At 43.1% G+C, this 26,483-nt stretch overlaps 2 protein-coding genes across 9 annotated transcripts in view; both read right to left on the bottom strand.

Moving 5' to 3' along the window:
• Positions 1–2,074, bottom strand: part of ROCK2 (Rho associated coiled-coil containing protein kinase 2) — a 100,908-nt gene extending 98,834 nt beyond the window's left edge. For 2 of the 3 annotated variants that reach the window (XM_037391419.1, XM_037391421.1), the window contains exon 1: positions 1,385–2,073. In XM_037391419.1, the coding sequence (XP_037247316.1) occupies positions 1,385–1,534 (150 nt within the window). In that variant the 5' untranslated portion in view covers positions 1,535–2,073. Of the gene's footprint in view, positions 1–1,384 lie in introns of all 3 variants that reach the window. The other variant, XM_037391422.1, reaches the window with a different exon arrangement.
• A 13,555-nt stretch (positions 2,075–15,629) lies between these two features.
• Positions 15,630–26,483, bottom strand: E2F6 (E2F transcription factor 6). 6 transcript variants are annotated; one of them, XM_037392147.1, is made up of 7 exons: positions 26,114–26,483; positions 23,018–23,066; positions 21,391–21,601; positions 20,915–21,073; positions 19,777–19,891; positions 18,077–18,224; positions 15,630–17,334 (listed from the first exon to the last, which is right to left on the bottom strand). In XM_037392147.1, the coding sequence occupies exons 1-7, from the start codon at positions 26,177–26,179 to the stop codon at positions 17,288–17,290; spliced, it is 795 nt and encodes a 264-aa protein (XP_037248044.1). In that variant the 5' UTR covers positions 26,180–26,483; the 3' UTR covers positions 15,630–17,287. The 6 variants fall into 6 exon arrangements, with proteins under 6 accessions (XP_037248044.1, XP_037248046.1, XP_037248042.1 ...); XM_037392149.1 differs by having other exon boundaries at positions 21,385–21,601; positions 26,123–26,482; XM_037392145.1 differs by having other exon boundaries at positions 21,385–21,601; positions 26,114–26,481.

Raw genomic sequence — 26,483 nt, 5'->3', positions numbered from 1 at the left:
TTCAGAACGACTGTACTATTTTTAACTGCTTTTTTTTGGCCACAGGTCAAAGTTTTCCTAGCAAAATACCAAAGTGAAAATGCTGGGAGCAAAGCCCAGAGGCAGCTCTGCTTTGGCCTAGGCGAAAACTTATCTGAATCCAGTTAGGTATGTAACACTGTTTCCCATTCCCCTCCATTGACTACTATGGCTGTCATTATGCCTCTGAACATCTATGAGAGGAGTTAATACAGTACTGAAGCCTCGAGAAGAGCGTTTTTCAGATGTTATAGGAAATGCTTATATTCTCCACACAGCACAGGCATACATACTGCTCAGTCAGTTCCTGTATTTTGGCCAAACAGAACTGAGTCATTTGAAAGCAGAAAGAAAAAAAAAAAAAAAAAAAAGACTCGGTATAAGTGCCTTGAGCAACCCTTGGAAGGACTGGGATTTTTTTTTCCCTCTTTTTCTGTTCCTCATAACTGGGCCACACTGGAAATCTTGGGACAGACTGGAAATATAAGATTTAAAGACCCTGAAGTTCAGTAATAATAAAAATAATCATAATCAAGACTGCCTCTCACTGCCTTTCCAGAGTTTAGATGTTTTAAATGGGGAAATATAACTCCCTTCCCACTCCTTCCTGAGGGCATGGATTTCCTACTAAAGGAAATTATATTTCATACACTCACACAGAAAAATGCTATTTGAAATAGGAGACAGACGAATCAATTTGCCCCAATGGAAAACAAACGTGACCCCACAGGACCCCCCAGTTACATTTCTCCCTTAGGCGTGTCCTTTTCCTGATTTATTTCCACATCGCACAACAAACCTCCACTGTACCGGAGGCCGGTTTTGCAGAGGGGTGCGAGGATGGGCAGCGGGCGCAGCGCGCACAAAGGCAGGTACTTTGGGAACGGGCACGCTGCGACTACGAGGCGCGAAAGTAAACGCTGTAAACGATGCCGGGAGAGGCAAAAAAAGGCGCTTTCCTCCCCAGGTCCGAGCTTCCCAGAGACGCTTCCCACTTTCCCCAACACACGCTGTCCCTGAAGGGGAAGCGCTCGCTCTCGGCTCCCCGCGCCCTGCCTGCCCGTTCCCCCACAAGCGCCCCCGGGGGCCGCGGGCCCGCTCCCCACCGGGCCCGGCCCTCCCCTCAGGTGGCCCGGCGCCGCTCGCTCCCCTCGCCGGCGGCCCGACCGGGGGCGTGGAGAAGCGCCGCCCCACCACCCCCGGGCAAGGAGCCTCCGTCCTCCCCCAGGAAAGCTCCTCCAGGACGCGGGAGCCCTTTCCTTCCTTCCTCCCTTCCTTCCCCCGCCCGCCCGAGGCGAGGGCAGCGCTCCCTTTGTTACCCCGCCAAGCGCTTCCCCGCGCGGCGCGGCGCGGCCGTCCCCCTCACCAGCAGGCTCTCCACGTTGACCGGGGAGCGCGGGTCGCGGATCATGGACTCCAGCTTCCTCTGACGGCCCTCGAGCATCCCCGCCGCCGACTCCAGCGCCTCCGCCGTGAGGGGAGCCGCCGACATCTTCACCGCCGGCTGCTGGCTCATCCTCTGGCCCGCCTAGCGGCGGCGGGAGACCGTCCCCCGCTGCCGGGGAGGAGGGGACTGAGCGGGGTCGGCCGGCGGGCCGGCTCGGGGCCTAGCGCGGCGGAGAGGCCGGGGGAAGCGCGGGGGCCGCGGCGGGCCGGGCCTGGGCAGCGAGGCGGGAGCAGAGGGCAGCGCGCCGCCGTTGGCCGCCTCGCGGCCGCCCGGACATGAAGGGCGCGGGGAAGCGGCCGCAGCTCCGCCCGGGAGCGGGCAGAGGGAGGGGAGAGGTGGGAGGGAGGGAGCGCTTCCCGCCGTGCCCCCGCCTCTCCCCTTGCTCGGGGCGTCCCTCGGCGGGCGCCGGCTCACCGCCCACTCCCCGCCGCCGGCCGGGCCATCGCACCGGCCGAGCGTCCGCTCCGAGGGCGGAGGGAGGCGGGGAGGGAAAGGGGAAGCGGCCGCCGCGGAGTCGGGCTCCAAACGCCGGCTCTCCTCTCGTCTGCTGCTCAGGCGGGAGCTCGATCCCCGCCGGCCTCGCCTCGCCGGCTCCCCCGCCGGCCCTCCCTCGCCGCTCACTGCATGGTGCGGCTGCTGCCGCCGCTGCGCCCGCCCCCGGCCCGGCCTCCTCCGGCCCCGCGCCGCGGAGGCGGCCTCCCTTACCCAGCAGGCCCCGCTGCGAGCGGCGGCGCATAGCTCGGCGCTCAGTCACCGCCTATCTATAACCCTGAGCTCAGCGCCCCGCGGCCTGGACGGGAGGCCAGCGGCCGGGGACGCGGTGGCCACCGTGTTCAGCCCGGCCGCGGCACCAAGGTGACCTCTCGCCTTGTCGGCCCCCGAGACAGCCGCTGCGGGCGAGGCCCAGCGGAGGGGCCCGGCCTGGGCGCAGCAGCCGCAGAGAGGAAGGGCAGCGTGCTTGTGGCTGGGTGGGTTGGGGCCGGGACCTCATCCTGCCCGCCTAGCATGAAGGACGCGCACGAAACAGAAATAAAGGGTTGAGAAAGTGGGTGAGCAGCGTTTCAGGGAGAGCAGCGGTGCTCGGGGCACGTACAGGAGGGAGGCTGGAAAGTGAGGAGCTGTGCCAGGGGCGATGCAGACATCCCCCGTTCACCCTGAGGAGGATGAACCCCCACACAGCGCCCGCCAGCCGTGGTTACGGCCACCTTGGCACAGTCGGTGGGCGTCGTGAGGAGGCTGGATGCTATTTATGAGACCCAGGCAAGAACAGGCTGCAGCGGGGAGGGTGCTGTTGGTGGTCTGAGTAGTGGCTGTGGGGATGGTGGAGGCGAGCTGGATCCGGGGATGCTCGGTGGGATGCGTGGTGAGCTCTGGCCGAGGTGTGGTTCCAGCAGCCTGGAGACGTGGCTGGCCTTACTGGGCAGGATGACAGAGACGACAGCAGTGCCACCCACAGAGGTGGAGGGACCTCAGGGAGAAAAGGTTAGCAGTTTTATTGTGTTGACTTGCAGCTGATAGCTGGATGTCAGTGAGCTGATGTCAGAAAAATGGGCCAATATTTTAACTTGAAGAGGAGGGGGAGTCAGAAGTAAATGAGTCACTTGCATGGTTTTGGGTGAGATCACTCGGTGATATTCTGAGTCAGGGCCCTGGCGCTGAACAGCCCCCAACTCCAGGGAAGGTGAGGTGTGAGTATCAACCCAAACCCCATAACTGAACTCTGCTTAACAAGTCAGCTGAATCAAAATCCCCGAACCTGACAGAAACACACACACACGTAAACATTTTGAAAAGTCAGATTGGGCGTTGTGACTCGTGCTTCTTCCAGTGAACCACATTGAGTTCATGAGCTTTCTGAAGGAATTGGTAAAAATCTGTATTGGGAGAGGCAGTGTTTATTTATATCACAGGAGTACTTCACCCCCAAAACAGATTAGGATCAGCTTTACTGCAATGCCACCAAAAAGATCACATAATTTGCCCCAGCAGTTTACTTTACAGGCTAACAGAAGTAGGTACAACAATTAGTAGGGTTGCTACTCAGATGAGGGCATGGGCACATGGCCTAGCACGTCAACCGTTAAAAGCTCTAAATTACCCAAAAGAAACATGGTTTCTTCACGTGCAGCCTACTCACTGGCTAATTTCTTCCAAGTGGCACAGCAGAAATGTTTGTTTTAAGAATGGGTTTAAAATAGGTTTGGACAAGCGACCAAATGTGTCTCCAGTAACCAATAATGAGCCTGTGCTGGGTTTTGCTAATATCCACAGCAGTTTTGGGGGTGATTTCAATGAGCTTTGAGTGGGGTAGCAGGTGATGTGAAGATCTAAGCTTTCAGTTTCCCCTTGGCTATAGGTGAGCTGCTTCGCTTTTCCTCATTTTTCTTATCTATAAAATAAGCTTTGTAAAAACTAATCTTTATCTAGGTTATATGATTTAGTGACATTGTTCAGGGCACTATTTAAACAAAGGTAACAAATTCTTAAATGAGCATAACAGCTGATTTTGTGTACAAGAAAAGTGTGATTGTGACTTCAAAAGCAAGTGTGTAGAAACAGTACCTTCTTGAAATTCTTGCCCAATAGATCTGTTCCTCCAGCCTTCAGGACATATCTGTTTACTGACGAAACAAGTTTTGCTTTGTTCCAGGGACAAATTGACAACGGCAATCAGCTGAATTCCTTTGTATGACACAAATCCTCAACAAAATTACCAGCAGAAGCTTTATTGCTGGTTATAAGTAATTAGGTGGCAAAACAAGTACCCAGAGAGTCAGATCCTTCCCTCGGTATTTGCAAAAAATGCTGTTTTAACATGTCCTAAAGGGAAAGTAACACCACCTTCTGCGGTCTTTTTACAGTTCTACCTTTTCTGCCTATAGTGGCATATATCTCTTAGGATACCACCTACCCGTAACAGTGACCATCTAAGGAAGAACTGGTTTTGCTTGGTCCGTGTACGGTAGTTGTGAAGCCCAATGCAGTGAGTTCTCAAATGTTATTTACCACAATTTGAAAGGCAAAGTCCAAACCTTCCAGTGTGCATGCTGCAGCTTTAAACCTGAGTCCACAGTTGGATCCTACACCTCTCTCTCTTCCCCCTGAAATGCTATTTAACTCTTTAAGTGTCTACAGCCCAAATAGGTCTTAGGTGTCCCAAGGCAGCTGGGAATTTGCTGTTGACCATTTTCAGAACTGGCTACATTTTTATGAGCAGATTTGTAAGAAGTTGGTAAACTGGATTTATTGGTTAAAAGTCATCAGCTTCAGGTCATTCCGTTAGGATATTCCGTAGGGATCCAGCCTTCTCAGGGAGAAGAGGGATTTGGCCCTGGACCTCAGGCATGCTTTCACAACTATCTGTTGCAAAGGAAGAAAAAGATGACAAACTACCCATCTGTGCATCTGTTTCAGGAAAGGGGCTGCTATGGTTTTAGCACTTGCTGCTGGCCTGTTACGGCTTTTGCAAATCCTTTTATTAGTCTCTGCAGATATTGTACAGAAAGCATAAGAGCACTACTGATGGTGGAGTTGATTCTACTGATTGGGAGGGTCCCTAAAATTTAGCTTTAGCATCTCACGTGGATCTAGTCCATTTTTGCGTTTTGCATATGGGAAAACAGACACAGAAAAGTTAAGTGAGTTGCCAGTCATCTCATCTCTGCCTAGAGACATGAATTGACTGTCATCTGAATGAGAACCAAATTTTGATAGATGAGTAAGAAGGGCAAAAAAAATAAATAATAGTCCAAGTCTTTGAAAGCTGCCAAAATTAAGACATGTCAGACTGTTACGGGCAAAGGTGCATAACTATCATACCTCACCACTGGGGTGTCCAGGCCACCAGACTGACAGTATGAACGTCACAGTCAGTTGTTGTTGTGATAGAAGTAGGACAAAAGGTGGTTTTTAGGTAATGAGGTCTCACGATTTTGGAGGTTGTAGCTGAAGATTGTCATTCTGCCTCCAGAAAATAATTTGTATTTACTTCACTAGCATAAGGGTTTCTTTATTTTTAGATGCATAAATATGAAATAGGGATGGAAGGGAATTTTAAGTTTATTGTGGTGGGGTTTTGTTGTGGTTTTTTTCTTCATTTTCCTTTCTCACATGCTAGTGTTTATTCAGTCTAAGGGTTAATTATTTTTTCTGGATTAAAAATAAAACCCTTTTTCTTCATTTTAGGTTAATGAAAGAGATGGGAAGACAGGTACATGACTTCTGTATGCAGGAGACACAAAAGCACATGTTTTTTAAAGGAGTTGCAAAGTCAGCCACAATCATCATCATTGTTGATTGTCCGATTCCAGCGTTGTCTTGGTGCAAATACTATAGTTAAGTAAAGTCCACAAAAAAACATTGTTTAACATTCCTTCATTTAATTCATAGCACAGCATCTGTTGCATTGCAACTAGCGGCTTTAAATACAAGCAGCTTTTCAAACCCCATGTATTTCCAAACTAGTCCTCAGTGAGAATGACACTACCACATCAATCACTAGCACAGGCCAGCTATAAAATTACAAAACCACTCAGCCATCTGTGTAATTAAATGCAAACCAAAGTAATCATGGAAATGTTAAAGAAAATATCTTCATATGGTAGACTTCATAGGTAAAAGCCTACATCTGCTTTTTCTACTCAGAAAGGAATATATCTTCGTCCCCAGTAGGTATGCCAGGTATCATTGCTTCCCACCCTTTCAAATAGCATTTACAGCTGATAAATGCAGAAATACTAGTTGGTACTGTCTGTGCTGTGCTGAATTCCCTATCTTAAATACAAATACCAGAGGGTCAAGAAAAGGAGGTGTGAAACAGAGGTGGCTGCACAATGCTGGGGTGTGTCGTGATAAGGCAGGACTGTGACAAAAGACAGACTCTGCCTGGCTTTTGATGGGTTACATAATTCTCCCCAGCTAACGTAACATTGCTTTTGTTAATAAGGTAGTTTTGTAGTTTCTTGGATGCATTGGGAAGACAGAAGTGAAACTGTGAATCTAGGTTAATTGAAATGCTTACGTGATGTTGATGTGCCAGATTCTCTTCTGTAAGTCTCAGGAGGAAATGTGCAGTAAGCATAGCTTGGAGAGTAAGGACGAAGTGACCTCAAGTTTTCCTTTGCTGCTTTCTGCATTTAGGCCAAGTTCTGTGGCCCATAGGCATAAGTTACAGCAGTTCAAGGGGCTGATCTATGAAATCCTCCCCATCGTGTTGTCAGTAGACTGCTTATACCTCACAGGATGTTGGAGGGGTTTTGCCATTCTTCCTTCTGCTGTGAGCAGTATCTCCAGCACTTCCTTTCCATGACACGTGGTAAAAGTTGCAAAATTGGAAGTGTGCAGGGTACAAAGTTGTTGGTCCTGTGGAAGTGCTGGCCATAGCTTCTCAAAGCTGTTTCTGCCCCCTTTTAATTCTGACAAGGGGAATAAGGATTGATCCAGTCCCAGCACTCGTGTGTCTGTAATACCTCTTCCAGTGAACACGTACCCATGTGAACACAAGCATTTGTGATAATTTATTCTGGATTTAAGAACAAACATTTAAGCAACTGCTTCCCAAAATGGAACCCAAAGTCCAGAACTGGGCAAACAGGCTCCTTAACAGAAAACCTGAGGAGAATCAGACACATTAGAAAGGAGGGCCCAGCTGCGTACTGAACAGAACTTGTTACAAGAAATGTGCCCAAAGCCCGTCATTTTCCCAGATGGTATGTAGTATCAACCAGCATGGCCATCCTGATCTGATCCAGAATTCTTTAGGAGAGTGAGAACCCCCATAAATATTCTCTTTTTCCCCACCCTGTGGCAATTCATGCTGCATATTCCACCTCCAAATAAAATTCCTAGCCACTATCTTGCAGGTGTGTGGGTGTGCCTCTTTAAGGACACATTCTGCTGAAGCAGTCTTTATGCAGTAAAAACGCATTAATAAGAGGCCAGGAAGAAAAGCTTTCTAGCCTGTCAATGAGAGTGCTCAGCAGGATGGAGGCTGAGAGGTAGATAGCAAACTTAGTGACCTTCACATTTAGACAGGTATTGAGAAGAGTATTTCTGGATTGCAATCTTGGATTTTGGTATGACAGTCATAGTAGGCAACTAATAAATCCTTCTTTTGATTTGGCTTTTAGCCATAAGTATGCAGGAACTGGCTTGGAAAATGATGGTAAAACCCTGAGCACCAAACACTCCCTGCAGTTAGGGGGAAATGCCAGTAGAAGATGGCTTGTATAGAAAGGCTAAATAAAGATGACTGGTGCTGGAGTTCTGTGTGCATCTCTGAATACCCACATTATGTGTCTCCATATTAGCACTGTCATTCCTGTGATCTGCTTCTCATCAAGACTTAGCTACTGTTAATTGTGGGGAAAACAAGCCAGTCTAGCTGATACTGGAGTATAAACAACTGCAGTTGCTGTGCCTACTCTTGGGGAACTTGCAGAGACTCTACATAGGAATAAGAACAATCGTGAGTGCACTAGTGAAGACATAGCTTTGCAGATAAGGGTTTACAATCTTGGTGAAATTACATCATTTTGTATGTAAACAATATCAGAGTTGAGCAGCAACATGAACACATCACAGAGAGGTAGGGAAAGAAAGAAGGAGATGAAAGGAAGGAAGGAAAGAGAAAAAAAAAGAAAGAACAAAAGAAAGAGAGAGAGAAAGAAAGAATAACCAGGAACGCAACTTTTTTTTTTTCTTCCTGTTTGGAAAAAGTATGATTTTCCTATTTCTCATTTTGTCCAGCAAGAAGGACAGTCTTGTTTAAACAACTGTTATTACTAGATTTGACTCTCAAGTAGTAAATGGGACAGCTCTATGAAGAAATTAGCGTAGAGATGATCTCAGTTTTGCCCCAGTCCAAACGAATATTTCATCTAGGCTTTGGTGATGGCTGATGATGTTAAAACAAAACAGTATATGGATAAGCAGAAATAAGGTATGAAAATGAAAATTGCCATAGAAGTGGTAATTACAAGCAAATTGCAAGAAAAACTTAGATGATTTTAGTAAGTTTGGTTTCAGATAAGCATCAGAATTCTGAAATTACTAAAACTACATCTTAATTTCTATAACAAGTGATTCTCAAATGAATTACTATTGCCAGGGTGATGCTATATGATTGAAAACAGTAAGTATAGATCTGTATCTTCAAAGGAGACAAACATGACAGTTGTCAATCTCCTTCTGTGACCTGAGTAGCATACAATGTTTAAAAGCACATTTCTAGCATATAACAAAGATATGGAAGAAAATAGAAAACAGTCTACATGTACATCATACTGGACTAACCACAGTTATAAAATAATGGCAAAACAAAGTCGATCTCATTTACCTTGTCTTCATTAAGTAATTTGATACGGTAAGGGTGGTGTTAATGGGAATTACTAAGGGAACTTATAATAAAAACCAGCACAGTTCGGACGTAACCAAACTGGCTGTTTTTCCTTGCTGAAAGAAAATAACCTGACGGTATTTCTTTGCACTGATCCAATGTGGAGTATTTGCTCTGGATACTTGAAAGAACAGAGAGGGGTCTCTTTTTTAGTTTCATAGCATGGATATACTTAGGATAAGGGAATCTTATTTTTGTCCAAGGGAGTTTGAAGCAGAATTCTGCTTCCTAGGAAGCTGTCAAAGTATTGGGCATCCCTGAAGTGGGAGAAAGGGGAGATTCTTCCTTGTGTTGAAGCTGTTGCCTGCACAAAGGCACCAAGTTCATTGGGTCAGTGAGGAGGAGCATGAGAATCATGGCTTCCCACCCTGGGAACCACTGTGCTCCCGTGGGAGGTGTGTCCCCATGCCTCTCCATCTGGACAAAATCAAAGTGGTAATGGGAAGGATTGAGCATAGCCTCCCTCAAAACAGCCTCTGCTCAGGGGTCTCTGCTACCTAAGGAAATGCTCTGATCATCGAGCTGCTGGGTAACTGGGGACTTTCCTCCAACAGAGTTTATCCCCTCCTTTGTTTTTTTTCCAGCCAAAACTATTCAGCAAATTTGAAGCAAATAGTTTAGACATGACTGAAACCACATTTTCCGGGGAATTAACTATGAAAATAAATAAATAAATAAATCACCCAACTCTAACTATTACCACTTATAAAATCTATGCTGCTTCTTTTCCACCTACATTACAACACATTTTAATCTTTTTTTAAGTATAAGAGTTTGACCCATCTACCCAGACATAGTAATAAATTAGGGCTCATTAATGATGCTGTCCTGGGGTGCACGAGACCTTTTATAACACATCTAGTGCTTATTTCCTCAGCTTATCGATACTTTCTTTGCAGCCCCTTTCACCCCATCAGTTCCAACAGTCAGTCCCTGTAGGAGGGGGACTCTTCACTATTAAGTTTTCATCCTTTTCTAGTCAACTAATTTAAAATGAATAACAAAATAGAAGTACTTTTGTCACTAAGCATACTGCTAGCTTGTTGATAGTTTAAATAGATTATGCCGTGCCACAAAATACAAGCTAAATCATAGGAAACAAACAAAGAAAAAAAGGATATGTGTAGCTGCAGTTGTTAAAAGTGTAGAAAAGCTCCAAACCAAGTGCTGGATGTGATGCTGCCTACAGAATGGCAGCATGAAGAGAGATTTCATTACAGAAGAGAACGGAATTCGGGTTTTTCAGAGTTTTCTCAGCATTTCTCAGATTCCCCCACAACCCGTATCGCGGACAGGCAGGCAGCTGCATAGCCCACAGAGCCAGTTGGCTGGTAGCACCACAGCCCAGCCCTCCTGGTCTTCCAAGCCCTTGAACTTGGGCTGTCAAAAAGACTTGGGTGGACCACATCTGATGTGCTGGAAGGAAAGCAGCAGCTAGGGATCTGGAGGGAAGCAGTTTGCTTTCCACTGAATTGGAATTTGATGGTAGAAAACTGTTCGACCAGAAAATTTCTGACCAGCTCACTCGGACCTTGTGGCAGACTAGCGCACCGCATCTTTCCGGACTGGGGGTTTCCAAACACTTTCTGTAGGCCACGGTGAGCAGCCCTCTGATATAGTCTTTACAGCATTTTCAGGTAGTTCGATGCTGAGTGTGATTTGCAGCTGGCCAGAAATGTGGAGTGGTGGTTGGCGAGTCGGACCCGATGGAAGGATGGTTGTAGACATCCCTCTAGTGGCCCCGCAGCCTCCGGAAGCCAGCGAGCAGCTCCGGCCCTCGACGAGCTCTTTGCAGTCAGCGTGGGGCTCGGGGCTTGTCTGGGGTAAATGGGTAAGAACTGGCGGGTAATTTCTCCCTTATTTCCCTTTCACCAAAGTTCCCCTTGAAACTCCACATCAGGCTGTTTAGAGTGTTTATTTCATGCAAGTGTCGATGCTGGAAGGCGGTACCCATTTCAGTTCCTCTCTGGCCACTGTAAAAAAGATGTACTGGCAGATGGAAAAGGGGTGAGGAAAGGGTTAATCCTATCTCTAAGCTTTTTTAAATGTCAGATTATTTAACCTAGAGAGGCAACAATTCTGTTATCGTTATAAAAAAAAAAAAGGCAAGTTATACTGAAGTTTAATCAGATGTTTCAGATTTTCCTGTCTCATAATACAGGACTGGGAAGATCCCAAAGGAAAAGAAAAATCCCAGTATATGTAAAATAAGCATAAGGAACATTTATTTGTACATTTGTACACTTTGGCTTCTCAACTGTAATTCACAATAAAATGCTTATTTTGATTATGTGCCTGGAACATTTATTTTGCCATTTAATTTGTTAAAGGACATGCAGTAATGACTGAGAGCGTCAGGAAGCCCTGGGGGCAACATCTTTCAAGATAGCAGAGAGTGTTCTGGTTCTGTCTTCAGAGAGGATGCTCTTCTAGGGCACCTGGGAGGTCCTGGCAGCCACCGTGATTGCTTCATGAAGAACAGCAAGTCCAGGGCCGGACTATGGAAGTGCTGGGGGAGCTGGTATGCTCATAGGAGTCACTGCGGAGCAGAACTGACAGGAGTTTGCAAAGGAGATCAAGGCAGTGCCCCCCTTTTTGCAAATAGGCACAGAACAGAGGAATGATTTGTCCAGAGGCAGCAAGCTCCCTGATAACAGTGTGATGTGTTGTTGAAAGCATCTATGGGTTTATATGTTAAAACTCCTTAGAGGACAGCCCACACTAAGATTCTCACTGTATGGAGACAGAAATCCCAAATCTCATCCTTCTGATAATCATAGTTCTATATCTCAGTAATTCCTCGGTACTACCATTATTACCACTGTGAATCCATTATCACTTTTAAACAGAATTACCAATACAAAATACAGAACAATTCAGCTGCAAGTATAATTTATTCAGCTTACTCAAGCCCATTTCAGAGCCACCGTTTGCTGTCAATAAGGCACATGGCTGAATGACTGTTTCTAGTCAAACCTCGATTTTGTTAAACTCATCAGAAGTGATTCAATTGAACGAACAGACCCTGTCCTGATCAGGTTTTGATTTCAAAGGTGATAAAAAACTTTTTATGTGGCATCGGGAGGATTTATTTTCCCTTTACAGCTGTATTATTTTCTCTCCAAACCATAAACGCCATTTTGCAGACTTCCCTCCTTACTCCCCAAAAATAGCTCCCACTTGTCAATATAAGAAATGGTCCATTGGCATAAAGCCGGCAGAGAGAGCATAAATGCCTGAGAAGTTTTCAGGCAACATCTATGTAAACAATTATTGTTGTCTTGTTTTCATTTCTAGGCAACAGATCCTCAGAGATGCATACATAGCATACAGACAGTATCTGGACAGCCTTCCAACCCCTTCTGTCCAGATTATAGCAGTCTATATTTTCTCCATGTATAAAGGAACAGTATTGTACATACAATTTATTTTCTGGACGCTTCTGAACAGGAGCACAGGCAGAGTGCAACCTAGCAGATGAGAATGCCAGAAGGCAGTCTCATCACAGTTTGCAGAAAGATGGATCACACCAATCAGAGCATGAGATACTGTGTGTCCTCCTTTTCAAAATTGCATTAATGCCTTCCCTTGTTCCAGAGGCCATGCTCAAATGTTGCCACTGCAATATTTAGTAGGATATATTTCCTACAGGTACTCATGTTCAGGAACTACTTTTTGTGTGCTTGTAAAAAAAATAAAGTGGGTAACTCCCTACTAACAGCTACTGCCGCAAATAACGGAGAGGGTAATTTCCCTCTTTGCTGACGTTTCTAGATCCAGAACATTTCTGTTGGAATCCCAGCTGTCTCTCAAATATTTCAATCATGCTAAATCTCAGCCAGAAATCTCAGTCTTTAGAGAAGTAGGTATCTAGCTTCAACTTTCAACATTAATGACTGGTATAATAAACATGGGGTCTATTGACCTTGTTTTACTCTTCAGGTTCGCAGGTATTTGCTCTTAGGTTGTGCTTAAAGGTCAGGCTCATCTCTAATTTACAATCCCCTTTAAAACTTTATTATCCAAATAAGTTCTGAAATGTTTTTACTGGACTTCAAAAAATTTTGTCTGACAAATAACTTTTATTTTCACATTTGGAAGTGAACTCTTAATGCTGAGGTCACAGTCAGTGAACACAAATGTTATCCTAGATTTAGGAGCCAGCAAGTCTCTTAAGAAATTGTGTGCCTTGTGAATAAAATATATAAAAAAACAGGTTTTCCCTTTCTGCACTTGCTGAAACTTTATATCTGATTCAACACCTTCCTAATGTGCTAGAAAAACTTTGATGAATTTTTGTGTCATTTTTCATGACATGGGCTTTGGCTGCAAGTTAGAGAAGCAACAACTACTGCCATAACCTGCTTGTGACATTTCTGTGGTTATAGATGGGGAAAAAAAGAAAAGAAAACAAACAAACAAAAAAAACCCAAACAAAAAAGAAACGAACAGAAAGAGAGAAAGAGTTCCTTAGAAAATGACAGCTGAAATACCAAAATTGCTTGTCTGTCTGGCAAAGAATATTGCATTACCTAAAAGCAGTTCTGTGCAGGACTTGAATTATAATCTACAAAAGACTGAAAGCAAAACTGTCTTCTTGAAAATTTTTAGATTCCTGAAGTTTTCATTTGAAGTGCTAAGTTTTCCTTTTGAAGAAGGATGCTATGAAATATTAGAGGCCTAATAAAAGTCAACAAAAGGCTAATGATGTCCTGAGCTTGTGTCTTTTGAATTTGCTGTTACAACTTCTAGGATCGTCTCCTATAGCCCCACCACTTAACGCAGGGACGATTACACACACTACCTCATTCACAGTTCACACTGTGAGAAGCTACTGTAAGCGCACACGGATGCGGTGGGTGCCCAGGCAGCACAGCTGCAGACCCTGATAGCCCACTGCCAGGCTGCAGCGGGATGAAACGAAGGGAAGGAACCATATGAGATGCACGGAGGGAGCCAGGCTTCTCTTTCTCTCCGAGCATCATTAAGATTTCCTTCCAATCATATACCATGGTTTTTTACAAATGAGTATCTGAACACTTCAGTAAACATCTATGAGAGAAGCCTCATGTAGATTTCTATAAACCACACACAACCAAGTATAGTTCATGTGATGTTAGCTTCAACACACTTCTCACAAATGACTGTTGACAGATCAGAAGTGGAACCAAAAATAGCAGATTCCTGCTCTGGATAAACACTTCAGCAGTTACTTACGCGCCAGCACAGTGCCAGAGCCAGCCTGTTCACTAAGATCGCGGCACACACAAGGGTGTAAAGCTTGCAGCGAACTCCAGCTACTCAGGAGCAGCCCATTGTCTAGCAACCAGGCTCACCTCATCACCGAAAATTACAAGAGCTGAAGTGACTTCTGAAATCAATGTATATAATTAATCTGAAATTAATTATACTTCTAAATGAGGCTTTTCACACACAACAAAGGATTATTCAAAATGAAGGAATTTGTTGTCTTTTAAGTGCTTTCCAAAATACAGTAATTTAAAGCAAGCCTCTCTTCTTTACAGATCACATTATTTAAAAACTGCGAATCACTGAAAACTGATGAGTGATTTCCCATAACAAATAAGGGCTGAACTGGCAACTTGTAGCATTTGTTCCTGTTACAGAGTCAGCAAAACCAGGTCGTTCTATAATTACAGATTCTGTCTGTTGCTATTGCTGATTAATGCATTTAGATGTTCAGCCATTCTTATTGAAGGAAAGACAAAAATATTATTAGAGCTTTTTACTTTATTACAGGCAGAGTCCTCAAATAGCCGAGAGAAGTGCTTACACATATAAATACGTTTGCAATGGACAGATATGGACTCAACCAAAATAATTTAATCTTAACAACCTTTCAGAAGAAATCAAACATTATTATAAAGTTCAGAATAAGGTCCTATCAGATTTACTTTTTAAGTGAGCTTGTAACTTGCACATAAGTTCATATTTACTCAGGAACCTCTCCTCAAGTCCAAGTCTAATCTTTCCAGCTAGCTGGCTTACTGAGCTAATGCAGTACGTTGTTCTCCATTATCACAAGTGGATAATACTGTAAGTATTCTAGTAGCAACAACGAAGTGGTTTAATCTTCAAAAGTTTGTTTGTTCCACTAAAGATGCAATATTAAAACAATCAACGTATTTAAGAAAACAATTATAGCATAGCTGCCATATTACAGCTTCTCCCATTTCACTGTGATAATAGTGTAGCTTAAAGTTAAAAAATGATTTCTACAGCTAGAAAAACCCGCGCAAAGGAAAAAAAGAGAATAATCAGAGATTTCAAAATAAAAAAAAAATCCTAATGTTTCAATTAAATAAAGTATGTTCTGCTTTTGAAGACAGAGTTCCTTAACGTTTAGAAGCTGGTTATTTTGTAGAAGTATGCTTCCTTACTCTACAGTTCAAAACACAGTATCATCATGTAAGAAAGTCCCACCCTGATGCACAGCACTCAGGATCAGTTGGTGGTGCTGGAAATTTTTATGTTTCACAGCAAAGATTATCCCAAGTTGCTGAACCAGTGTAGGGGGAATCAATACTTGGGCACAGATCTCTCTCCCCACAAAAACAGAAGAGTGATGTAAAAAAAAAAAAAAAAAAAAAAGAAATCAAATAGCAAGTTTGCCATATGGAAAGATGCAAGCCACCGAAGGAAAAGGACCCTTCTTGTTCAGAAAGATGATTTCTTAATTTTAACTCCAGCCCCCAGCTTTACTAGAGGAGCACCTTCCCCATTTTTACTGCATCTACATACAAAACATGCTTTCACTTTGCTTTTATTAATTACTGTAACAGCTCAGCCTATAGTTTGTGTTGATGTATAGATGCAGAAAAATAGTATCAAACACAAGTCCTATATTCTGGAAGCGCACACACACAAGAAGTCAAGATTACTTTCTGATACAAGCTTGCACTTTGTGTATTTCAGTTTGCATAGGGTAATACTACAGATTTTGCAGAAGTTGTTAACCTTGTAGAAAACTGCATTAACATATGCATTTAGATATATTTATTTAAGCTCTTTTTCTACTTTATTTGTACGGCAGAATATAGGGAATTTAATTTCACAGCATCTAAAACAGCTGTAGAGTTGCTGGTTAAAACACTGAAAAGTTTATTTGCTTTGTTGTTCTCACTTGTGAGTGGATGGATAGTTGTTGATACTGCGTGACTGGGAAAACAAAGACCTGGAGCTCCAATTTAAAAACAAACCAACCCACCCACCCCACACAGAAGTATGCTTTTCACTACTGGAGTAGAATGAGCCTAAGCAAGGCATTTGTACGGTGACAGTTAATTCACTTAGAAACCCAGCACCCAAGTACTAAAGCTTCATTTTACAGATACCACAGAGGGACAACCAGAAGTAGTCCTAAACTATTTTACATATTTTTGCAAGCTAAAGCCACAAAGAGATCATGGTACTAGGCTAAAGCTATGCTGTATGCAAACTCCAGAAACTGAAGGGACCAATTTTAAGTAGTTACTGATCATGAAGTTTATTCTGAAAATTGCTACTGTATTGTGGCATCACAAGAATCAGCTCTAACTGCTAGTTGCCAGCATCACATATAACAGATTTAAAATTTTCATATCCGTTTTAATGTCTGTGCTTACCCAAGCAATCTGACAAAGATAACTCAAAGTGTTCCGTTAGACTGACTGATTAGGCTACTTAATATTTTTATAAGCTTATTTTATTTCTTTGCTGTACAAAGGCAGAAGTGCAAACCATCTCAAAAAATCTACATCAGTAACTACCTAGACATGATACAGATATATACAAAAAGCCCAATTATTTAACTTCAGTGTTGATACCATAGTTCATACAGAGCTGGATGCAAATGATGCAAACAGCACCTACACAGCGTAAGGCATAACTCTCAGGATATCTACATCTTGTTCCTTATAGTGAAGGCTTCTGATAAACCAGTTCTTTGTTACACTTGTACTTGCCAATCCTGCTTAGTAGTAGTGCAGCCTCAGAACTGAAAAGTGCATTTCTTTATTATATACATTCCCATAAGGATTGTGGATCATCCCAGAGTAAGGATTGTGGATCATCCCAGAGTAAGGATTGTGGATCATCCCAGAGTAAGGATTGTGGATCATCCCAGAGATAGTTTTCAAATCTTCATTTTTAGAAGTAATTGTGTTTTCTGTCAATTACAATTATTTCATCAGCTAAAAATACCATTTTCCCAAAGTTCTGTAGTACAAAGGTCCTAAAAGCAATAACTGTCATCTTTCATCTTGGGAAGATAAGCAATCCTGTGAAAGCACTCAAACAACCCACTGCTGTTTTAAATTTAAAACACTTTGGAACGTTTCAGGTTAGTAAGGTTGCAGATCCAAGTGGCTTTGGAAAAGCTCTGTAACACATATATTTACATTCGCTGTTAGATTTTTGAGTTGTAATTAATCTGGCATCTCAGGTGGTTTGGTTTTTTCCTTCGCCTGGAGATCTCGCTTTTAAAGGAAAGTAAAAAAAAAAAAAGAAAAAGAATACAATTACTGTCATTGTAGGAAATACAATTCTGAGTCATTTTGCAAGCAAAATAAAGTTAAAAACTACCTAAGATTAAGAAGTCATCCCTTCCCCTCAACTATAAAGGAGCACTGCTAAAAATAAATTATCTTTTGTGTCCTGAACTACTGCAATTCCTGCCACACTTATTTCTAAACCACAACATCCTGTAGCACTGGGGATTTTGAGCCAGCCAAATCTTGTTATCAGCCAATCTTGTTTTAGGAGTGAAAACACTACATCCCCTCTCCTGTCTGCCCTCCCTTAGACTGGGCAGTAATGAACAAGGGCAGCATACTGTCATTTGAAAGAGCATCATAACTCTCATTTCAGGTGAGCTGCTGGGCTCTGCAATGAGGCAGCCGAGAACTAACACACATTGTTCCACCTGCAGAGTGCAGCTCTGACAGGAAACCAGTGAGAGCAAAGGAAGGAAAGGGTCAGGGAACAAGAGTGCCTTGCTACATGTGCACGTGCCTGACTGACCTCCTGCTGCTGTCAGGTAGCACAACAGCACAAGCTCCTCTTTCGGGCGTTTCCTATACTCCCACACATCTTGGCCCACAAACTATGCCCAGAAAAATTATACTTGCACAATATAGTTTTCAACTGTATCAGAATGGTATGACCCTCTTGAAAAAAACATTACATGGGGATAAAATGTAAATGGAAGACACCACCTTCATCAGGAGGAACTGATGGCTCAGTTTCAGAAGTGACAGTAACTGTATCTTCAAAAGTTTTAGCACCTGGCTTCTCTTTTTCCACCTCACACAGATACACATCAATGGGTCCTTTTGTGCTCTTCACATGTACTTCTATGCAATCCTATAAAACAGTGACTTGCATATAAACCAAAGCACAAATCTTTCACATCAGGTTATCTATTTTTGCACATATTTTACAGCCAGTAGATGAAGAACAGAACAAATACAGAAATAGCATAACTATTTAAAATTGTGTTATTAGTTCTACAGGAATTATAACTATTACATAGATTTGTAGGGCAATTATTAAGCACCACTAAGCTAAAAAGGTTTCAATTTTGATGAATGTGCACTTAAATCTTTGTTTAGTCTTTTTTACTGACCTTTAGATGTATGACCAGGATTTACTATACATTTAGGAAGAGTAACAATTTAAAACTTGACAAGTCAATGCCATGGATCAGAAAATAAATCAGAGCATGTAGCAACTTTAATAATATCACAAAACAACTAAACTACATTACTTTTACTGCTTTCCTTCAGCAGACATCACACTGCAAGGCACAGAGCAAATCAAATTTAACGGACAACAGAGAGAAAATTCTGTTCTGTCTAAAATACATCTTTTTAAATCCTGCCTTCTTTTGCTTCAGGAAGCCTCTGAAATCTTATCTTTTTCATCTCCACTGCATGAGAGCCAGCTCCTTCTACCAGTGAAACCACTGGAGATCAATGCAGAGGATCTAAATCTTCTGGTTCTACTGATTCATATATCTCCTTTTCCTATTGTATCACCTCCCCATCTGTGCACACAGCAAGACAAATTTGATGATTATACAATTAAAAGCCTTATAAACAAAACACACATACAGAAGGAAAACAAATTAAAGTTCCATTTGTTTATCTTAAGCTTACTTCCATTATTTCCCCTCTTTCACAGTACTACTTTAAACACTGGATTCCCAGTATAGAGGCCCTGACGCAGCTGCAGCATGACTGGGTGCAGAGGGCAAAGCCGTTACAGCTCCTCTGTATGACACAAACAGAAGGATGAGGATGTGTGTTGTGCCACAAGGTGAGGACAGGACAGAACCTCCCCACCTCCATGCAAAAAATCCATCCTGACATGATCTACTAGAGTGCCAAAATGTTTTCTTTTGTCAACCACACTGCATTTCACACTTTAATATTACAGTAACAAAACTGTCTACTCATTAAGCAGTAAGACAGCATTTACATGCTGTTAAGAACATTATAAAATCATGCCAATGGCTGTTTGGTTAGATTTACAATTTTTGTAGATTTTAGTATTCAAACATTAACAGCTCTTTGAAAGTTTCATTATCCTAGTAATTCTTGAACAAACTGATAGTGGGAATAAGTAACACTTACTACAGTTGTTCCATTCTGTCTAGCAAATAACTAAAGCTCAGACCTGTTTATTGTTTAATAATTTAGGTAAACAGAAAAATACTGAAAGTAAGTTTATTACACTATTATTCCTGCAGCATTGTTTAGTGCTGTAAGGATACAAGAATACAAAATAAAAGAACAATGAAGTACCAATATTTGCTATACATGATAACAAAACTAGAAATCAATTACTGATTGCTGCTGCAAATATAAAATTTGAGAAATTCTGCTCCCTTAAGAGAGAAATGTATAAATCTTACTTCTTTAGGAACTGGTATTTCCAATTTGGTTTCCTCTGGAGCTTTGATTGCAATCACAATCTGTTCTTGAAACGCCTGAATGCTACGGATGTCTTGATACGTCACATAAGCTAGTGTATACATTGGTCAAGGATTCTGTAAAGCAATTTGGTAACAAGCAGAAGCAAGTATGATGTACAGATACGTTGAAGCAGAACACCAACTTAAGTGGTAAATAGTTCATATGAGGTTAATTTTACAAAGCTAGTATTAAAGTAAGTATAAGTTAACAAGTGGAAAGACTTTATTGCTAGGAAAGAGAGTTTTTTATAAAACAGAGGTACTCAGTATTAAGAAAACACACACAACTGACGAACCATTTCCACAGATGCTGTCCTAAGTCTACAAAGCAAAGGGAATACTGCCCCTGAGAAACTACTACGACACACATAAATAATCTCCTGGAAAACTACAGAATTCTTTTCTTAACCAGAACAGAACATGTCAGGTGTAATGAAAAGTTTTGCTGTTATCATACAGAAAATGGGCACATTTCATTGAGCACGAACCTTAACATTCTGCCACGCAAGGGAGCTAAGGAATATTTCATTGTAACCCAAAGCCAAAATCACATGTTTATGTCATATTAAAATAAACCTCTTTTCTATTATCAAAACCCATTGAAAGACAAGATTGAATTGGAACCTCTCTCAAGAGACATAACAGTATTAAGGACACAAGAAACGTACCATCATATCTTCTTGGCAACAGGCCACTGGGGCTCTGTTTTGGGTTCCCTTTCTCATCTCACTAAGCAACTCGGTCTCACTGGTAGGTCAAGACTTGCCTCTGAGTTAACTTTATAATGGAGAGAACAAGGTGATGGTCAGAGTACCAAGACTATTGCCCTACTTCCATTCTTCTGCAGTGGGAAGGTCACACAACTAGTGCTCCCCTGAGAACATGCTAGATTGTACATGCTACTGCAAAGCAGGGCACATGACTAGTACACACGAATATGAAATCAATGTTTCCTATTCTACAACTCATTATCAAGTATTACTGCATACCTGTTGTATCAGCCTACACTTACTATGAGATACCCGAGTACTTGCAACCAAAACCACACGTTAAAGTAATGCAAGAGTTAAAAGGATATTTTGCATTTTCTTTGTCATCTGTTAGTTCAAATAACTGATGAGCACAATCCTTGATTAATTCATCCAGAGCTTCTTCCATTGCTGACAAGTCAGAGAGTTCATCTTTAAGGTTTTGCTGTTCTGGTGCTTTTCCAACAACTTGGTCAAGATTAGAACCTCTACAAGGATATAAAAGTTGTCTAGTATGCTTGTATAAATAAGAGCCTGTTTATTGAGCACAAAGTATACTAACAGACAACCAGGAACTCTGAAATCCTTTACTCTGCTGTAACACACTTTATTATGCTTTTGCACTCGATACTTGTTAATGTATCAAGTAATTCAGACAGCACAAGGATACAGAACTTAAATATTTGTATCTATTAAAGGTAAATCAATATGCTTAAAAATACTCTCAAAAGTTATAAACATTACTTGACATTGTTGGGTTTTATTGTTTCAGAAATTAGAAGTTTTAAAGTCAACTCACACCCACTGGATAAGATTCTTAGATCTTTTCTGAATTAAGTGGATTCCATCCAACACATTCGTGATGTCATACACCCTTCGTTTTCGTACTCCAAGTGTTGTTGCTACTTCATTTAAATCAAGGACACCATCTGGAGCTGTTTTGACAAGATCCATGAATTTTCGGGTCAAATAAACCAAGGATGCATCAAATCGAGGCTTTTTGACTTTCAGAGTTTCTGTAAAGTTTTGATAGAATATTTAGGGTAAATTACCATGCAAGTATGAAGTGTTCCTTAAAAAACCCAAACAATAGTGATGAAGTAACAATGAAGATAAAAGTCTGGAAGCACAGCAATTATTAATGCTGACATTGCAATGGCATCATATAAAGTCTATTAGCTACATATACTTTCATTTGTTTGCAATGATTGTATCTAAATAGCAAGCATGCATCTTCACACTTTCAACATTCATGACTTCAGACTGCTAGCATGGAAATTAATAGTTGTGTAACTATGTTCTGTAGGACATGAGGTCAGACTACTGAATGAATACCAATGAAACCTTTGGTTAACTATAGATAGTGTCAAGGCACTGCCAGAGAACAGCAGCTCTATCATCTGCTCCATGACACTGTTAAAAATTTATTACTTTTTTCCTTCACAATCTTTGGCCCAGATTAACCTGCAGACCTCCCAAATAACATTCAGGCACGCTTTCAGGGACTGTTTCAGCCTGGACATGACCAAACTGTTCTGCAGTACAAAAACTTAGTATATGGACAAACTCTGGTTGTACTGTTTGGCCTCAGGGCAAAAGAATTTGTCCTGCCATTGTTTGATATACTAATGCAACAAAGATCTGCAGATACCAAGATACTACAGGTGTAAGAGAGATCCTTGTGCTATATGTATCCATTACCAGCATATTCACAGAAACAGCAGGAAAGGTACTGATGAATAGCTTGTTTAACTTCAGATGCATAAAACATAAAAAAGCATCTATTTTTGAGGCACAAAAAAAAAAAAAGATGTGGTACACATGCACTCATCTGATGCTAGAGTCAATGAAAGACTCTCAAATTTTGCTGTTACTTGTCTTTTCTCCTGGAAAGCAAACCAGGTATTTCATCTCTGACCAAACTGTGCCACTGAGTAATATTCCAGTCTAATGTTTCAAGGGAATGTGGTGTGTGTGCGCGCGCTTCAAACTTCATTATTTTTCCCAGGATGAATGAGACATCCACTTTTACTCACAGTATATTACACCCATTCCATGGCTGCAAGATTGTGCACTCTTAACGGTGACAGGTTCAACAACTGTTTTGGATTGTGTTACAGTGAGATTTGTGACACTATTCAATTGGTGAGGAAAAAAACACAAAAACCACAATGCAAATTCACTTAAGCTTGTACTTACATTTGTTAATACCAGTTGAAAACCAATGTTTGCCAGCATGATGTTCAAGTTCTCTCTAACTCATTTTTCCTGTACATTATTTTCTTTATAGCAGTGGGAAAGTATACTTGCAGCAAATTTAAAGAGGAAAACTATGAAGAATGTATTGCTTCATAGCCGTTACTTCATTTAACATGAAAAAAGCATGAAATACTTAAAGGAATAATTGTCACACATGGAAGACTGCAACTTACTTCTCACAAACTGTACGTCATTGTCCACATTCAGGTTGATCATTGGTGGCTGGGGAAAAAGCAAACAAAGAAAGAAACTGACTGACATAAAACGCTGTCTACAAAGGAAGCTTCTCCATAAGAAATCACCAGATCAACTCTACATGCTACAGCCAGCAGAGTGCTGACAATTCAACAGATACTACTGTGAAGGAACATCAGAGGATAGAAGGGATATATGCTCATTAATTCCCATCAGAATTTTCAGCCCTTAGTCTCAGCTTGTCTTGGAAACCACTGAACTCCCTAATGCTCAGGCAACAGTCACAACACAGATACCTGTATAAACTCTACAAATACAAGCTTCAGCTAGTCCACATACAGAAGATACACTGCTATTACAGAGCATTACAATTATATATTACAAGACTGGCAGCAGTCTGCTCTGGTCAAGAAACTGGTATGATGAACCCAAGTAGGAACTTCTTTCCACCCCTCACCCCAATTTAAAAGCTGTATTTTCAAATTCAGACTCATTCCACTTAGGAGAGACCCAAGAAGGTCTCTGGTCCAACCTCCAGGTCCAAATAGGAACAGCCATTAGATCACAGCTGTTTACTCAAGGCTTTATCCAACTGGGAAAATATCAAGGGATGGAGGATACACCTCTCTGGGCATCCCATTCCACTGCTTGCATGTCCTTGCAGTGAAAAAAAGTTTCACCTTACATCAAGTTGCAACTCCTCTTGCTTCTTCTATTCAATTCATGGCGATTTCCTTTCAGCTGCCATCATGCATGGCTATGAAGTGCTGGCACCCACTTCTTGTTAACTTTCTTGCAAGTACTGAAGGGCTGCTGTGGCTTAACAGGCTCCCACAGCAGTTTATCAACAGCCTTCCTGTACTGGTGGGTCTAAAATGGACACAGCATTCCAGCAGTAGCCCAGTACATGCCAAGTAAAGAAGGAGAATCATTTCCCTCGATTTGCTGGCTATGCTTCTGCTAATACAGCCTCATAGGCCTCAATGCCAGGGCACAGCACTGGTGCATGTTTAACCCACAGTCCATCAGGACCCCCAGGTCCTTTCAGCAAGGTACTCCCCCAGCCTGTACTGCTTCAGCGTACAGGCCCAGGTACAGGACTTCACACTTGAATTTTCAGCTTCCTTGATTTAAGTTTATGAGGTGTCTGATGACCTATTCCTCCAGCTGAGGCAGCTTCCCCACTCAAACATGAGGGTGCACCTCACATCCTCATCCTAACAGGACAGGTCCCAGGAAAAGACCCCTGAGGAATGCCACTTGTAATCCACTTCTGCATAAAGTGTGAACCACTAGCCAGTCCTCTTTGAGCCTGACAATCCAGCCAGGCTTTTTTTACTCATCTAGTAGCTTACAATCTGTGACATCCCAACTCAAAAAGGATGCTGCTGCAAGAGACTATTTCAGAAGTCCTGCTAAAGCAAATGCAGATGACATTCCAGGCTTTGGATCTACAGATCTAATAATTCCATCACCAAAGGTAATCAAATTGGAAGCATAGTCTTGTTGGCTATTCCCATTTGCCTCCTCTGCCATGTGCCTAGAAACAGCTTCCAAGACCGCTTGCTTCATGATTTTCCAAGAGACTGAAGTGAGGCTGACTAAGCTGTAGCTGACCTCCACAACACCTCAAAGACCATGACAGCAACCTCACAATGAAATCAGACAACTCTCTCAGGATGTACCCCAAGTGGGTCCTATAGTCTTGTCTGGGCTGGGATTTCTCAGGACATTCCTAATTTGACACTTTTCCATTGCTTGCTATTCTTCTCCTTGAATCCCATCTCTTAGACGCAAAGCCTAGGGGACATCAGTTCTGAAGACCCACTGCAACAAGGCTGATTAACTTTAGCCTTACCTGTCTCTGCTTTTCCTGAATCAGATGCCCCATCTAGCAACAGGTTCGCATTCTCCCCCTGCCCCTTTACTGCTAATGTAACAGTAAAACGTTGTCACCCTTGACATTCCTTGCTAGTCTTAAATTTTTAGACTTTGGCTTTCCTAGCATCATACTTACATGCCCACACAATGCTTTTTATCCTTCTTTACCGCCTGTCCTTGCTCCCACCTGCTGTATATGTTCCTCTTGACCTCCCCAGAGTGCAGGCATAGCTATGCCCATTCCTCCACACATTTACTTGTTTTCATGAGTATCAGGATGGAACACCCCTGTCCTTACAGGCCGCTTCTCCAACTTTCAAAGTTGTCTCCCCTAAAATCTCAACTACCTGTTACCTGAATAAGCTAGAATCCAGGTTCTGTACTCTGCTACTAGCCTTCCTCACTACGCTCAGGGTCTTGAACTCCACTATTCCATGGTCATTACAGCCGAAGCTGCTAATGATTACCATACCCTTGACTTCCTTGTTTATGAGAAGCAGATTCAGGAAAGCATCACCCCTGGCTGACGCATCTAAAGACCTACATAAAGAAGCTGTGCCGAACACCCTCTGTGTCTTACAATCGTGACCTCCAATAATAAGAAATTTTCAGTTACCACTGTAAAAACTCATGTAAACTTTTTCATGGCTCTAAGATACTACTACCAAGTAACATTGAACCCAACAGTCAAGGTTAACAAAAATAAGCATTTTTAAGAAGTTCCACAGAATTGAAAGTAGGCCTGGTTTTTTGCTAGCTACCTCATAACATCACTAAAAAGTAGCAGTGGAAGTTGCACCTAAGATTACCTGAACATCACAGATGATCGAAGAAGAACGGAATGCATAGCTGGATTCGTTTTTCTCGAACATAGCTACAACGTATCTAACTCGATTACGAGGCTAGGGTAACACAGCTAAACCAGTATGATCCCTTTGCGCTACACCACCCACTACGCTCTTCTTCCCGGGTAGCCTGCTACACACGCAAGCAGGGAGGGAAGCACCACAACACCCCTTTCGCGCACCAATCCTGCTAGGCCTACCACATCTCTCCAGCCCGCGGACCTCGGGCCGGACAGGCGAGAGGAAGGACTCTGGGGGATCTCCTCAGAACCTCCCGCGGCGGGAGCGAAGCGCTGCAGTGCCGCCCCGCCCTCTCCCCGTCCACCCCCCTTCCCCGCCCTCCGTTACCTCACTCACACGCAGCGTGTCCGGCCGCAGCGGTCTCAGACGCTCCCACTTGGCAGGGCTGGCCATGTTCGCCCGGCCCTGGCCCCTCCTCCTCCTCCTCCTCCTCCTCCTCCTCCTCCTCCTCCCCCCCCCCCTCCGGCCGGCCGTAGACTTGGCGCGCCGGGAGGACTCTCCGCCCTGAGGCGAGGCGGCGGAGGCCGGGCGCTCAGAGGCCTTCACGACGAGCCTGCGAGTCTGTGTCGAAAGAAGGCGCCGCCATCCCCACCCCACCTCCGGGAGGAGGGGGCGGCAGGGGGCCCTCCCGCCCTCGCCGCAGCTCCGTTATGGCCGCCTCTCTCCTCCCCGGCCCCCCCGCAAACCGGACGGGCGG

Source organism: Falco rusticolus, chromosome 6 (genome assembly GCF_015220075.1).
Source record: "Falco rusticolus isolate bFalRus1 chromosome 6, bFalRus1.pri, whole genome shotgun sequence".
NCBI classification, from domain to species: Eukaryota; Metazoa; Chordata; class Aves; order Falconiformes; family Falconidae; genus Falco; species Falco rusticolus.
This window is presented reverse-complemented; position numbering and strand designations above follow the sequence as displayed.

Coding starts and splice junctions, on each gene's coding strand:
- E2F6 (XM_037392145.1), bottom strand. CDS start 26,179: ATGGCCAGCCCTGCCAAGTGGGAGCGTCTGAGACCGCTGCGGCCGGAC. Junction 21,074..21,384: donor AAGAATCTTATCCAGTGGGT/GTGAGTTGACTT, acceptor ATATCCTTGTAG/AGGTTCTAATCTTGACCAAG. Junction 18,225..19,776: donor AAATACCAGTTCCTAAAGAA/GTAAGATTTATA, acceptor ACTGTTTTATAG/GATTGCATAGAAGTACATGT.